This window comes from Fukomys damarensis, unplaced genomic scaffold (assembly GCF_012274545.1).
Source record: "Fukomys damarensis isolate Sample0158 unplaced genomic scaffold, DMR_v1.0_HiC HiC_scaffold_9, whole genome shotgun sequence".
Classification (NCBI taxonomy): domain Eukaryota; kingdom Metazoa; phylum Chordata; class Mammalia; order Rodentia; family Bathyergidae; genus Fukomys; species Fukomys damarensis.
The window spans coordinates 10,795,828-10,810,656 of NW_022900921.1; the positions used below are offsets into that span (position 1 = coordinate 10,795,828).

A 14,829-nucleotide genomic window follows, 5' to 3' on the forward strand; every position below is an offset into this window, starting at 1 on the left:
CAGAGCTGCGAGAACGGTGCGTGCGGCCCGGGCTGGGGCCTGGGCGGCTCCGGCTTCGCGCCTTCCCTCCCTCCTTTCCCATCCTGGGGGCTGGGGTGGCTCGGTTCTCGGACCGCTTTTGAGGATCAGTCCCCCGCTTAGGCTTCACTTCCACCTTCGCTGCTGGGGTGGCTGAGCGCAGAGAGAGGGAGGAAAGGGAACCTAGCTGCGAGAACGGTGCGTGCGGCCCGGGCTGGGGCCTGGGCGGCTCCGGCTTCGCGCCTTCCCTCCCTCCTTTCCCATCCTGGGGGCTGGGGTGGCTCGGTTCTCGGACCGCTTTTGAGGATCAGTCCCCCGCTTAGGCTTCACTTCCACCTTCGCTGCTGGGGTGGCTGAGCGCAGAGAGAGGGAGGAAAGGGAACCTCGGGTAGGGGGTGTTACTGACCAGAAGGGCGGCCTGGAAAGTGGGGGGCTCGGGTTAGTGTGCAGTTACTGTTGGTTCTGGTACCTGCCCGGATGTGGCTGTGTCTGTTACCCAGGACAGAGGGGGCCCCCAAACCTGCACACATTTTAAACAAGGAGGGAAACATCCTAGGCTGCTTGGTGAGTTCTGACAACAAAGCAGGCAGTGGACTAGGCCTCTCACCCAGCAGTATCTCATTTAATTCTTGAAGTCAGCCTACAAGGTGGCAGAGTTACGATTTTACTAACCCCGTTCTGGAGATGAGGAAACAGGCCCTGAAGAGGTGAGTAACTTGCTCAAGACAATTCTGTGGGCACATGGACTAGAAGACAAGGCTCTGGGTCTAGGACTACCTGTACTACCATGCTCAGCCCATGTTCTGGGGTCTCCCCTTTCCCACCTGGTCTTGGAATGACAGCCTGTGGGCTGACCTTATTTCTCCAACTTCTCCAGGGAAGCTCTCCAAGCTGGCCAATTTCCTGAGCCATCTTCAGCCTCCCCCTTCTCCCTGGGCACACTGTGTTCTCTCTGCATATTCTGGGCGAGAAGACAGGAATCCCCTGTTTTTCAGATGAAGCCCATCAGCCTCCTCTCTTGCCACTGTAGGGAGAGGACTTGGCTCAGTGGAGAGCGCTGGACTCCTGGGTGCTACAGGCCTCCCAGGGGCAGCCATGCTTCCCATGAGTCCTTTGGCTCCACCTACCAGAGAGACACCTTCAGGGGGCCGGGGAAGGGTGTGGGAATGAGCTTGGCTTTGCCTGGTCCTGTTCCCCCAGGCTCTGGCTCATTTCCTGGGCTCAGGGAACTCCCCAGATTCATTCAGCCTCTTGGGCAAGGAGACCTGGGCTGGAGGAACAGGAGTGAGCACTGCAGGACCAGTCTGATTAGGGAAGCGATGATGGCTTCTTGTCTCATCTTCCGGGGATTGTGACATGGGTGTTGGAAAGGTGGGTCTTCCATTGCAAAAGACATGTAGATGTTGGTGGTGGACCCAGACCCATATCTACCACCAGGCGTTTGTGTGACTCAAGGCAGTTCCTTCCCTGCCCAGGGCCTGTTTCCCCAGCTGGAAGTAGGAGGATTCGCCTGGCTGGTTTTTAAGGGCTCTTCCAGCTGTGTTTTTAAGTGATTCTATGCCATGGAAGAAGGGCCAGCATTACTCTTATTCTGTTCCACCAAGATGGCACTCTGTGCTGCACACATTACCAAACCCAGAGCTGCCTGGCCTTGGACTTTGGGGCCCTTCTAGGCACTGCCTTGGTCTCAGAGATCCTGGTCCAGGCCTACTTCCTTGGCACTGGACCCTGTGCCACACAGCATGAAAGGGCCTTCTGCACCCTGGGGCCACAAATTTAAATGCCTACAAATAACTCAAGAGACTGAGGAACTGCAGAGACCCATACTGTCTAAGGGGCACCCACTGCCCAGCTGTAGCCATTGGTTGCCTGCCTTGTTTTCTGATTTATAAAATATGGTCCCTAATGTGAATTTTCATAGAAATGCTCACAATTTGTAAATGTTGGTAACAGACTCATGTTCTAAAATGCCCCTTAGGAGGCCAGATGATGCCTCCTTCCCGCTTGCTGCCTGCTTTCTTGGAGTGTGTGTGGTGATTATGAGCATGGGCTCTGGCATCTAGTGGCTTGGGGTCTAATTCTGGATTCCCCACTGACTGACCAGCTAGCTTTAGGAAGGTTACTGAACTCACTTTCTTCAACTAAAGACCTGGAAAGGATTGTTGAGCCTGTTTCATAGAGTGGTTGTGAGGAATCCTTGCGGAAAACTCCAGAACAGGACCATGTGTGTGGTAGCACTGGAGGGTGGTTGGTTATTCTTTGTAATGTTTTATGGAAATCACATGGCTTAGTTTTTTACTGAGGGTCTGCCTCTGGTGCCTAGGCTCACCCTTACCATTGCTGGTGTTTATGCCAGATAGGGAGGCAAGGGTAGGCTGGTTCTGGGCCATGAGGGCAGATTCACACAGACGGCAAATCACACAGACTGACAGAGTCTACATGGGGTAGAGAGGAAACCAATCCTTTTGCAACCCAAAGGAGATTCCAGTCACTGACTGCAAGCTCCAAAGGGCTTAGAAGTAAGACCTGAGAATGGTCAGTTCCTGCAAGCAGGAGGCTCACTACTCAGTCATCTTGAGCCCTACACAGGGGTTGTGGACTGTCTAGCCTCACCCGCTAAGGCTGCCTCTGACCAGCCTCCCTTGCAGCTAGAGCTGAGGGAGATGGAAGTGAAGAGGGCCCTGGGTGGGACTATGAGCTATTGGAGGCCGGCATGCCCCTAGGCTCAGGGGGAATTCCTGCAGAGAACAGGAGGATGGACTTCATCATTCTGGAGGGCTCAGGGACACTCACTGGTATGTATGGCATCAGTGCTACCTGTTGAAACCCTGAAATCAGATCATTTGGGCTCCTGTTTCCACACCCGTGAAATGGGGATCAGAGACATCACTTATTTGACAAGTGGTTGTCAAAATTGGATGTTTATACAAATAAAGCGCTTAGCCAGATTATTTTTAGGTTGAGGTCCAGTGTTTGAGGTGGAGCCATGCAGTAATGGAAGCATGGAGGTCAGAAAGAGAAGCCAATTACAGTGTTTGTAAAGCGTGCACAGATCCCCAGAGTGACTCTCACCATGGTTTCCCATGCAGGTTCCCTGATCAGCCTCTACTGCTCTTCCCAAGAAGTCCTGTGTCAGATCGTCACTGGCCTTAACCCTGAGGTACCCAAAAATGCCACCTTGGACACCTGGCAGGAAAGGATCAGAAAGAACTATGGTTTCTACATCGGCTTGGGCCTGGCCTTCCTGTCCTGCTTTCTCATCGGCAGCAGTGTCATCCTCAAGAAGAAGGGCCTCATTAGACTGGTGACCAGCGGGGCCACGCGGGCTGGTAGGCTCCTTGGGGAATGGGGGAGGACAGGGCACAGGTCAGCAAAGCCTGAGCCAGCTTCCCTCACAGAGGCCTGGGCTGCAGTCGAGTGTGTGGCCTCAGGTGTGCACAAAAGACTCACTGTCAACGTGCTGAGAATCCACCTGCCAGCAGGAAGCCTTCTCTATAATTCAGATTTCCTGAGAACCTCATGATACACACATTGGTGTACAGACAGGGAGGAGCCTCGGGACTGAAAATCAGACTCTCCAGACCTAGTCCTGGCTGTACTTCTCACCAGAGGTGTCATCACAGAGAAGTCACAAGGGTTCCCATGAAATGGTCGCACAGAGGCCTCTCTTCCCACAACGGCATCGGACTCCTGTGAGCCCTCCCTTATCCATTTGTGTTCCCCATGGGCTCCAACAGTTACTGAGTCTCTGTCCACAGGGACTTGCTTGTTTGGAAAGTAGGATATGTATTCATGAAACAATTCCTGTGCATGTGTAAAAGAACTTGCTCATGGAATCGTACAAGGCTGGACACGGGTAGCGTGTCCTCGTGGAACATCGAGATAATGAGGAAGAGAGAGCAAGGTCCAGGGGAATGTCTTCCAGGTAGAAGGAACAGCAGGTGCAAAGGCTCCTAGAGAAGAGGCGCAGGTGACATTAGAAACTGAAAGTTGTCTGGCTTCACTGGAGCACAGCAGGGTGGAAGATGAGGTGAAGGCCATGAAGGGTCTTCTAAGTGGAGTCTGACTGCAGGTGTAAACAAGTGAGTGGTTTTAGGCAGGGAAACGCGACAGTCTGACTTAGGATTTGGAAGGTCCTTGGCTCCTAGGTGAAGATTGGAGTAGGGCACTGGAGGTTCCCTACTGGAGGGTAGGGAACCAATTATGTGACCCAGAAGATAGAACTTGGGCCTGAAAAATGGCACTGAGACAAGGGGTGGATTCCAAAGATGCTTTTCAGAGGTGGAATTTACTTGCTTTGATGGTGACTGGCTACAAGGGCAGGGTATAAAGGAGTCAAGGAAGACTCAGACTTCTGACTTGAGCAACGAGGGAGAAAATGATGCTGCTCTCTGGGATGGAGAATGCAGAGAACAGGTTTTGGGAAGAGGATGCACTCAAGTTGGGATGAGTTCATAGAATGTTTCTCAGAGATATCACACCATGGAAGCAGCCCTCGGGCTTCAATTCTAGCCTCTCGATTCCTGGTGACAGATCCTGGCAAGAAAAGTATTTTTTCTGTGCCTTGGTTTGCTCATCTTTAAAATGGGTATAGGAATAGTACGAGCCTTAAGAGTTACAGAAGACAGGTACAGCTTGAGTGTCTGAAATGCTCAGGACCAGAAGGACCAGAAGTACTTAAGATTTGGGTCTTTTTCAGATTTTGAAACTGTACAGATGGTGGGGGGGATTTTATGGGATGAGATCCAGATCTAAACAGGAAATTCACCGTGTTTTATGTACACTTACACATATAGCCTGGAGGTACTTTTCTATATAATATGTCTAATAAATTTGGTCATGGTATAAAGTCCCACATTCTCTGCTAACATGTGAGGTCAGCACTCAAAAGGTCTGGGGTTCTGGAGCACCTTGTCCTAGGGATGCTCAACCATGTCATGTCTAGAAAGGTGTTTGGCATGGAGGGACCACTGGGAAGGGTTTGGTGTCACTTACCTAAGCGAGGCTGGCAGAGCCCACGTGTACCGTAAAAAGGACAGAGGGAGGGACAGGTGGTCCCTGCGGCTTTGTGTGTTACTTCTGAATACGTGTGAAAGGCCCGAGACTTGTCATAGTGCCAGGAAAATATCTGCTTATGCTCAGAGGAGAGCAGGAGATCTATTACTGACCATTTATAAAGACATCTTGCCTAGAACTCATTTTTACCTCCAATCTGCTGTTTTAGGAACTTCTGTGATTTCAACTTTAAGAGCAAGCTGTTGTCAGAGTTCTTAACATGTAGGGGCGATTCTGACCTCATTAGGAATCTGATGAAAATGAAGTGTCTTCTCTTTGGGAAAATGGGCCTTCTCCAAAAGCAACTTCTGATTTTTCAATTTCACGGAACCATCTCCAGTCCGTCCCTTGTCATTATCACTAATATTAGTGATCACTGAACATGCTCCAGGCCCTCGACAAAGCACACACAATTCCTGACTTTGTGGAACTCCATTTCAGTGGAGGAAATGCCAGAAAATAAGAAGATAACTGAAATTATAAGAGATAATTGCTACAAAAGGAGAAGGGCTGGGGATTGGGAAAAAGAATCTTAAAGGAAAATAGTGAGTCAGACAAAGCATCTTAGGGGAAGCGGCGTGCAAACCAGACCTATAGAGTGAGTGTGGATTGGGGCAAACCATGGTAGGAAGAACATTCTGGGTGTGAGCAAAAACATGCACAAAGGCCTGGAGGCAGAAATGAGCTCATTGTTTTTGAAGCACTAAAGGAAAACAGAAATGTGACAGGAGGTACTGTGGAGAGATGAGCAGGGCCAAGGCTATGCAGGACTTGTTAAGGATTCTGGTCTTCATCCTAAGAGAAATCAAATGCCGTGGGCCAGCTACAAGCTGAGAAGTGGCAATGTATGATTTACATTTCTAAAAGGCCAATGGCTGCTATGAAAGGAATGAATTCTTAGAGGGACAAGAGTAGAACCAGAATAACCACTAATGAGGTCCTCGCCTCAATCTGGACCACAGAAGCTATGTAGAGCCTTCAAGGAAGTAGTGTGGACACATGTGAGATGCATTCTGGAGACAGAATTTTCAGGACAGACTGGATGCAGAAGAAGGGGGAGAGAAAAGGGTCAAGATCAATTCCCTGGTTTCTGATTTAAGGAACTAAATAAATGGAGGTGCCATCCTGAGTTTCGTTTGGCAGGTGGGTAGGGAACATTTAAAATCAAGAGTTCCGTTGAGGGCAGAAATCAAGAAGTTCAAGAGGTGTCAGGTAAGCAGCTGGATTTACCTCTAGGCTCAGGAGAAAAATCCAAGCCACAGATATGAAACAGGGGCATCGTAAAGAGATTGTACTTAAAACTTTGGGGGTGGATGAACCTCCTGAGGAGAGGGCCAAGAACCAAGCCCCGGGGAATGGTTAGCGGTCCAGGAGTGAAGGTTGTTGGGAAAGGAGCCTGGGAAAGTAGGGCCAACTTCTAACTTCCTGTCAATTCCTTCCCACAGTGGACGGAGGCTATGGCTATCTGAAGGACACCATGTGGTGGGCTGGATTTCTCACCAGTAAGTGGGTTCTCTTCCTACTAATAACAGTGGACTGTTGATAGCAGGAATGGAGAGGTAGTAGGGAGTGGATGAGGCATTTCTGCTTCTGATGTGGAAAGTACGAATGCAAGTCCAGATGCCTAGGGAAAAATTTTGATAATCTTGACATCTTGTTCTCATCTCAGATCATTTTCTCAACCCCATGTCGGGCTTCATCCATGAAACATCTACCCCAAAGAGGTTTGCACAGAGCCGATAATGGCACAGGTGTATTCTCATAACTTTCCTTGAAATATAGTGCAGTGATATCATTGCCTCTTGGCAGGGGCCCCGTTTACTTCTACATGGTAGAAGCTAGGACTCTAAGGCAACTTTCCTTCCACGGGCATTTAATTTGTTGGCCTTCTTTGATAGCTTGACTGCCACTTAAGCTTTGCCTAGATTTGGGACTCAGATATTTCTTCCACTTTCCACTTTCCCTTTCTGGCTATTGCCCTTAGTTCTTTTAGGTGGAAACTTTGTACTGATAACCCCTTTAAGTCAGAGTCTGACCCTAGTTCTAGGTGGAGCTGTCACAGTGATCATCTGCCTTCAAAGGGTGACCTTCCTATTATTTTCCAGCACCTAGAAAGAAAAGGCATCTGCAGGCATTTGCAGCCTGGAAACCCAGTGAGCCGAGTTCATGCGCCTTGGGAATGTCAGACTTTCCTATCAAGTGCCTGTCAGTTTAGACTGTTCACAGGTCCCCCAGGAAAGAGAGGTCCATGGGCGAGTTGCTCTCCAGAGAATCAATAGATGTAACATTCATTACTTGGTAATTAACCCTTTTTAGAGCTCACCTTAAAAGTAGAGAACAAAACGGACAGTTCCTGAGACATACTTAGCTGTGCCTGGACTAGGAACCAAGCCACAAGAAGAACAAGAAGACTTCTACCCATAAGCATCTCGTGTGACTCATCCTTACTGTCTTTAACATGGGAGGTCGGGAGGGTCTGGGGCTGACCTTCTGATCAGACTGTCCGAGGAGAGAGTGAAGGCTCAGCACTTTAAGGAACGCTGGTCTGCGATTCTGGGGATGGTTGCATAATGAATGAAGTAGCCTCTGCACAGACTCATCCAGAATGGGGATGGTTCCTGGGAGTCACAGTTGCCACTTTTCTTCCTTTATTTTCCAGTGGCTGCTGGAGAAGTTGCCAACTTCGGAGCCTACGCATTTACACCTGCAACCATTGTCACGCCGCTGGGAGCACTAAGCATCCTCATAAGGTTACTGTCACCTCGTAGCCCTCACTGGCTCTTTACTCTTTTCAGTTTGTCAAGGCATGGAATTACCAACTGGAATTAACTGCCACTTGGCATTCCGGCACCAAGGTCAGTGTCAGCCCCTAGAAAGAGGCACTGTGCTGTTTAGAGCTCTGAATCTGGATTGTTCACCACCACTGGCTCCAGCATCCTGTTCGCTCGTGGACTGTAGAGGGTCAGGCCAAGCTTAAACCAGTAGTAGGGCTTCTGCTGCCCCCAGGCTGACTGTCGCATGTGAATATTTTGGTGTCTCATTAGGAAAAGGTTGCAAATTAAGAGCATGAGCCCCAGATTTCTACTACAGGAGTTCTAATCCTCACTTAGTAGTTATGATGTCATGGGCAAGTCACTTAACCTCCATTTCCCTATCTACAAAATGGGGTTGCAGTAACCCCTGACGGGAGGCTCTGTTGCAAGGATGGAATGAGCTCATCCACAGAAGGTGCTTCGTACAGAACCAGCACCAAAGGGTGACCACAGCTGCCACAGGTCAAGGGCTTGCAGTGTGCTGAATGTTAGAATGCATTCTGGGGAGCAGCTCGTTTAATCCCTATGGCACTCTCACGTGACGGCAAGAGAGGTTAAGCAAATTGGCCACCATAAGCAGGTCCCGAGTGGCCAGGCCAGGATTCCAACTTAGATGGTTTGATACCATGGCCTGGATGCTTATCACAATGCCAAGCAGTCTCTCCAGTGAGCACTCAATTGATGATTAATAGTTTTTAAAATAACTGATTCCAGGCTTGGTGGTGCAGCCCTGTAGCAGATGGCTTGTGTGGCACACACAAGGCCCCGTATTCCAAGCCTAGTAACTGCAGCCAGTCAACTAAATGTGATACCTACGTTGTCCTCAGGCCCCTGAGCTTCAACTTAGAGTCAGCTCTTCTATGGGGGCTCAGAGCCCCATCTATCGGAGGCTTTGGGCATGGGGCTAATCTGGGAACTCTGGTAAATCCCTGCCAACCATGCCCGGATACCCACAATTTCCTCAGTTTTATTTTGCTGTCTTGACAACTTTGTAACATTTACACGGAAAACAAGTAGAACCATGACGCACGTTATACAACTGGCCTAGCTGATTTCACAGCTGACGTGGCTATGGTACTATTATCACACATCTGATGTTTACAAATTCCCAGTCCCAGGGAGTTGGGAGAGGCCTGGAATCCTCTGATGTGTCATCCTTGTCTGTGAAAATGCCACCAGACTCTCTGGAATGGGACGCTAGGTGAAACATGTTTACATTTTGACAGGAAGAGGGGAGATAGATAAGACAGTTTAGACCTCGGTGTCCCCTCTCACGAAGCCCTGAACCAGGAGTGTTTTGAGGCAGCCTGGATCCTAGGACAACCAGCAGATTTTACCCTAAACTAATATCACCTCTGTAAAGAAGAAGAAGCATGCCCATGGGTCACACCCTGCTTGCCCGATTTCCCTCATTCCCTCCCTCACCTTTACTGGCTCACCTTGAGGATGTAAGAAGAGCGGAAATCACATCACCAAGGTGTTAGAGGTATTGTGCCCAGAAAAGTGATAACTCAAGGAAGTCACAAGGGTTGACTTCAGTGAGGGGTAGAGGAAAACACTCTGGCTTTATACTGAAATTGAACTGGCGCTCACAGCTGGGTTCCACTGCTTACTAGTTCCACAACCTTGTCATTTTCATGCCTGTGAGACTCAGTTTTCTCATCTGTAAGACAGGAATAGTGTGTTTTACCTCACCAAGAGCTGTGAGGTGTCAGTGTGATAATACACGCAAAGCTTCTGGCACAGTACCAGGTAGGCAATGCAGGCCCCAGGTGGAGCAGCTATAATTGTCACTGAGGTTCTTTATGTTGACACCTACATGTGGTAGATTCATCCTGAATGAACCAAGAAGAAGTGGAACAAGGAGCAGACATTGCCAGGTGGTGTATTTTTGGCAAATAATTAGTGTGAGCCTACGCTATGCTCACTTGGCTTCTAAAAGGGTGAGCTCCCTGCTACCAGAGAGAACCTCCCCAGAATATACAAAGGGAGTTTGTTCTGTGGATGGAAGTTAGATGAGAACAGTTTGGAAGGTTCTTCTACCCCTTCAGTTTGGGGCTGCTTTTGGTATCAAAGAAGCACACCTGCATTTCTATTCATACAGCACGCGCTGTAACTATCTCCTAGAACCAAGTTTCTGTTTCACACACTGGGGCGTGGTGGGTGGGAAGCTTCCACAATTAGAGTAGTGAGTTCCGCTCTTCTGTTCTCTGAGTGCTCCCCTCCAGCCCCCATGGCTCTGCAAGACGCTGGACAGCCAGCGCTGTCCTAACGGCCTTCTCCCGATCTCCACATGCAGTGCCGTGCTGTCGTCCTATTTCCTGGGAGAGAGTCTGAATCTGCTGGGGAAGCTGGGCTGTGCCATCTGTGTGGCTGGCAGCACAGTGATGGTGATGCACGCCCCTAAAGAAGAGAGCGTAACGACTGTCGTAGAGCTGGCTTCCAAGATGAAAGACACAGGTAGGCTTCAAGCAGCAGGGGGAGGAGAAAACACGGGGAACCCTCTGAAGGTCTGACCATCTCTGGGCTGCCCAGAGGACAAAGCAAGCTAAAGAAAGGGAGTCAGAGGGCTGGTATGAGTTAGCAAGGCAACTGCACGGGCTTCCTCGCCCGAGGCACAAAAATACTTTCTTTTGTTAGCATGCTCCAGGAGCGGCTCTACATGCTTTTCCTTATCAAGGGTCACAAAACAGCCCTGCATGGATCCCGTGGTTGGACCTCTTTTACAAATGAGGAAGCTGAGGTCTTGGGTGTTCAGTAACTTTCTGAAGTCCTTTAAAGGTTCGAAGCTGGAATGGAGACCCGAGTTTGTCCAAATGGAGAGCTGCTTCCCCTTCTTGTGGGTACTGGGCTCTAGGTGCTGTCCACATGCTTCACAGCTGGAGTGATCTGTGTCCCTCCCTTCCTGCAGGGTTCATTGTCTTTGCTGTGCTTTTGACGGTGTCCTGCTTCATCCTCATCTTCATCATCGCCCCCCGTTATGGACAAAGGAATATCCTCATTTACATCATCATCTGCTCTGTGATTGGGTCCTTCTCTGTGATTGCTGTCAAGGGCTTGGGCATCACCATTAGGAACTTCTTTCAGGGGTTGCCAGTTGTGCGGCACCCTCTGCCCTACATTCTGTCCCTCCTCCTGGCACTTAGCCTCAGCACTCAGGTCAACTTCCTCAACAGGGCACTGGACATTTTTAATACTTCCCTGGTATTCCCCATCTACTATGTGTTTTTCACTAGCATGGTTGTTACCAACTCCATCGTCCTGTTCAAGGAGTGGTACAGTATGACCGCTGTGGATATTGTGGGCACCCTGTCCGGCTTTGTCACCATCATGTTGGCTGTGTTCATGCTTCATGCTTTCAAAGACTTGGATATCAGTAGCACCAACTTGCCCCATACACACAAAAACCCCACCCCATCTCCTGCCCCAGAGCCCACCGTCATCAGACTGGAAGACAAGAACATCCTCGTGGACAATATAGAACTCGCCAGCACCCCATCACCAGAAAAGAAGCCCAAGGTATTTATAATCCACTCGTAAAGCATGGAATACACAAGTGAGAGGATGGGGCTGATGGTGCAGCCTGAACTCAAGTTTAGAACCACCTGGCTGTTTCAACACAACTGTTGCCCATGGGCTGTGTCTTCGGGACACGTTGATTTATACCTCATCACTGTTGTGAGGAGAAAAAAATTCCCTACCCAATAAGTGCTAGTCACAGCACTTCTTGGAAATAGACTCAGTGACCACGGTGACAATGGAGCCAACATGTACCCTGGGCCTCTTTCCCACTGGTTCTCTCTGCACCATCCATGTTATTAGGAGAGGATAGTACTATGACTTGTTGAATGTAGCACAGTCCAAGAACTCCCTGAGAGTCTGGGCATCAGGAAATCCTTCAGACCATTTCTCCTCCCGAGACTGAGTCTCCATTCCTTATCCCAATAATGCAATAGCTCTGGCTCCCAGAAGTCCAGAGCAGTTTGTTAGCCATCCTGTCTGGAGTCCATGGGCACACAAGCAATGCAAAGTAGCCTTTTGGCACTTACTGTTGGAAACAGAAACAGGACCCCAGCTGATTTTCTTACTGTGAAAGCCACCTGAAGTCTCAGGGCAGTTTCACCCAGCCCTTTCCCAAGCATGCAGGCCTGGCCACCAGCATCTTGGTGTCTTGTTCCACTGTACCTGCCACCCCTTCCCTCTCAGTGCACATCCCAAGGAGCCAGTCACTGAGATAGGCAGGCTGTAACCCTACAACTCAAAACAGCAATGACAGCAACTGTAACAAAGCCCTCACGGTCAGGCTCTGCTTGCCAAACCCATCCCATTTTGCCTTGCTCCAGAGAGAGAATAGCAGGTGCACTGCTCTCAATGGTGCCCACAATGTAGAGCTGGAATCTGGCAGGACACACTTTCCTCATCTACAAGGGGTCAACCACAACTTGATTTGGGAAGGTGGGGAAAAGTATAAGGTATGGAGTTGGGGCTCAGCAGAAGGCAGTTAAGGCTCTCTGGAAATCGGGGCTGCCTCACTAGGAACCCAGGCATAAAGCGATTTCTGGGCTGTAGCCCCTGAGGCTTGGCCAGTGGGATCAGCTGTGAATCTCGGTGACTAAGTAGGGTGTGGGCTTGGCATAGCATACCTGGTGGCTGTTGACCAGATTTTCCATTGTGTGTCCAGTTCCACCGATGAGCTGTCCACATGGAAGCAGCACACCAGGACTTACCCAATACCACTGCTTAGGGACCTTGTCCCCTCATATTTGGCCAGAGGCATCCACAGAATAAGAACAGCTGAGGAGATGTCATTGTTACCCCTTCCCCTTTTCTAGCTGCAAGAGCGTGAAGAGAACAAGGACCACGGAAAGGGACGTTAAGGAGCCAGTTCATCAGAGGGAGGAAAGAATAGATCCTCAGCCCTACACTGAAGCAGAGACCCTCACACGAGTCCCTGTCTGCGTTCAGTGTTCACATCTCGTGCCCTAAGTGTGGCCAAGTCCCCGCCTCTCCTGCTGGCCCTGGAGCTCCAAAGGCTCAGGGGATCCACATTCTGGCTCCCTGCATCTACGGCTTCAACTGTCCAGTTTTTGTTTTTGGTACCGGGATTGAACTCAGGACCTTGTGCTTGTGAGGCGCTGATGGAAATCCCTGGCTCTCCCCAGTTTTTAATGAATGTGATTTCTGCCTGTGACTAATATCAGCGCAGCACTACAGATCTCACGAATGACAGTAAACTGAGAGCCCTGAGAGTGTGAACTGCAGGGTTGACGAATCAAACCTCAGAGTATGTTTATTTGACATCGTGCCTTGAACTTCTGTGAATACGTAACAGTTAAACTTGTTCTTCTGGTGCTCGGAGACCAGTCCCTGATCTCTGAAAACAGGGCTGCCAAGAAAAGCCCTCCAGCATCTTCTGTGGCTGTGCGGCCACTTAGAGTGGGACTGGCTGTGTTTAGGAGAGTTCACCAAAGACGACTGCTCCCTAGTTAAACCCTGAGTCCTTGCCAGGCTCCGGGAATAGTAGGTGTTCCGTGTGAATTGTCTCTTCAATGCCTCTCAAACTCCCAAGGTAGATAATATTTCTTAATCCATAACCAGAAAGGGACTCGAGTTAAATAAATGGCCAGGGTCAGTCACCGAGCCAGGAGGAGATGAAGCTGCTCTCTGTTTCCAAGGCTGCAGTCTCAACACCACACAGTGTATCTCCCCAAAACACTGTATTTGACCCCTACAAGCATAATCTGATACTACATTATTTCCTTGTGATCTTCATCTGAATGTAAACTTCAAGAGAGCTTGTCCTGGTTCATTGCTTACCCTCGGTACCTAGTACACAAATGACATTCAAAACAAATCTGTTGGCTTTTAATGAAGGAACAACTCCATTCTAAACGGTCCTTCTTTGTCCAGAGTTATTTGGGGACCAGTTTTGTTTTGTTTTGCAATCCTGGGGATCAAACCCAGAGCCTTCCACAGGCCATCCACAGCCCACTTTCTATTAATATTGAAACAGGGTCCTACTAAGTCACTAAGTTGCCGGGCCAGACTCAACTTTGTTATCCTCCTGGCCTGGCCCCCCAGAGGACTGGGATTGTGGGCGTATCCCACCACCCCTAGTTTGGGGACCATCCCTGAACCCAAGCCACATCCTTGCATCATCCTACAAACCTGGTGCAGTTTGAGCTCTCAGTCTGGCGGGCTCTGTGGAGTGCCTTCACAGAGAGCACCTCTTTCAGCATTACAGCCTTCTGAGGGAGGTGTTTGCATTAGTCAGCTTTCTATCACCATAACAAATATCTGAGATGATTTGCTTATAAAATGAAAAGACTTATTTTGGCTTACAATCTTGGGGATTCCAGTTCCTGGTCAGTTGGCCCTGTTGCTTTGAACCTGTAGCAAGGTAGCCAAGTAATGGAGGGGGTGTGCGACAGAGCAAAACTCACCTGTGGCTGGGGCGTGAAACAGAAAATGAGGAGGGGGAGAGGAGGCGGGGGTCTCTCAGTCCCTGCCTTGGGGCAAACTCTCAATGCTCTTCCCACTAGATACCACCTATTCATTTACTTTCTTCCATCAGCACTTCCCTGGCGAAATGAGCCTCCAACACTTGGGAGGTCTAAATATTACCCCCATTTGTATACAAGAGACTCAGAATTCTAGAATTTATCTAGGCTCATGCATCTTTTAAGTAGCAGAGCTAGGATGTGAGTCCAGGTCTGTCTGGCCAGACGTTCTGGATTAGACCACTAACCAGTGAGTGACCTCATCAGCACAGACACTGGCCACCAGAGGGATCAGAATGGCCTGTGAAGCAGGCAGAGGTGTTTGGGTAGGGTCTAATCTCGTCAGTGGTAAAAGCATTTGGGTTTAGATGGCTGTAGTGCCTTATGCAAATGTAGAACTTGAAGTGTTGGCTCCTCTCGGGGCTATCAGTAGTCCGTCTCCT

General features: G+C 49.5%; 1 protein-coding gene across 1 annotated transcript in view; it reads left to right on the forward strand.

The window, feature by feature from the left end:
* Nucleotides 1-13,956, forward strand: part of Nipal4 (NIPA like domain containing 4) — an 18,494-nt gene extending 4,538 nt beyond the window's left edge. Inside the window, exons 4-10 of the mRNA XM_033761767.1 lie at nt 4-16; nt 3,108-3,347; nt 6,519-6,575; nt 7,733-7,823; nt 10,186-10,346; nt 10,798-11,405; nt 12,719-13,956. Coding sequence (XP_033617658.1) covers nt 4-16; nt 3,108-3,347; nt 6,519-6,575; nt 7,733-7,823; nt 10,186-10,346; nt 10,798-11,405; nt 12,719-12,763 — 1,215 coding nt within the window. The 3' untranslated portion in view covers nt 12,764-13,956. The remainder of the gene's footprint in view (nt 1-3; nt 17-3,107; nt 3,348-6,518; nt 6,576-7,732; nt 7,824-10,185; nt 10,347-10,797; nt 11,406-12,718) is intronic.
* The last annotated feature ends 873 nt before the right edge of the window (nt 13,957-14,829 follow it).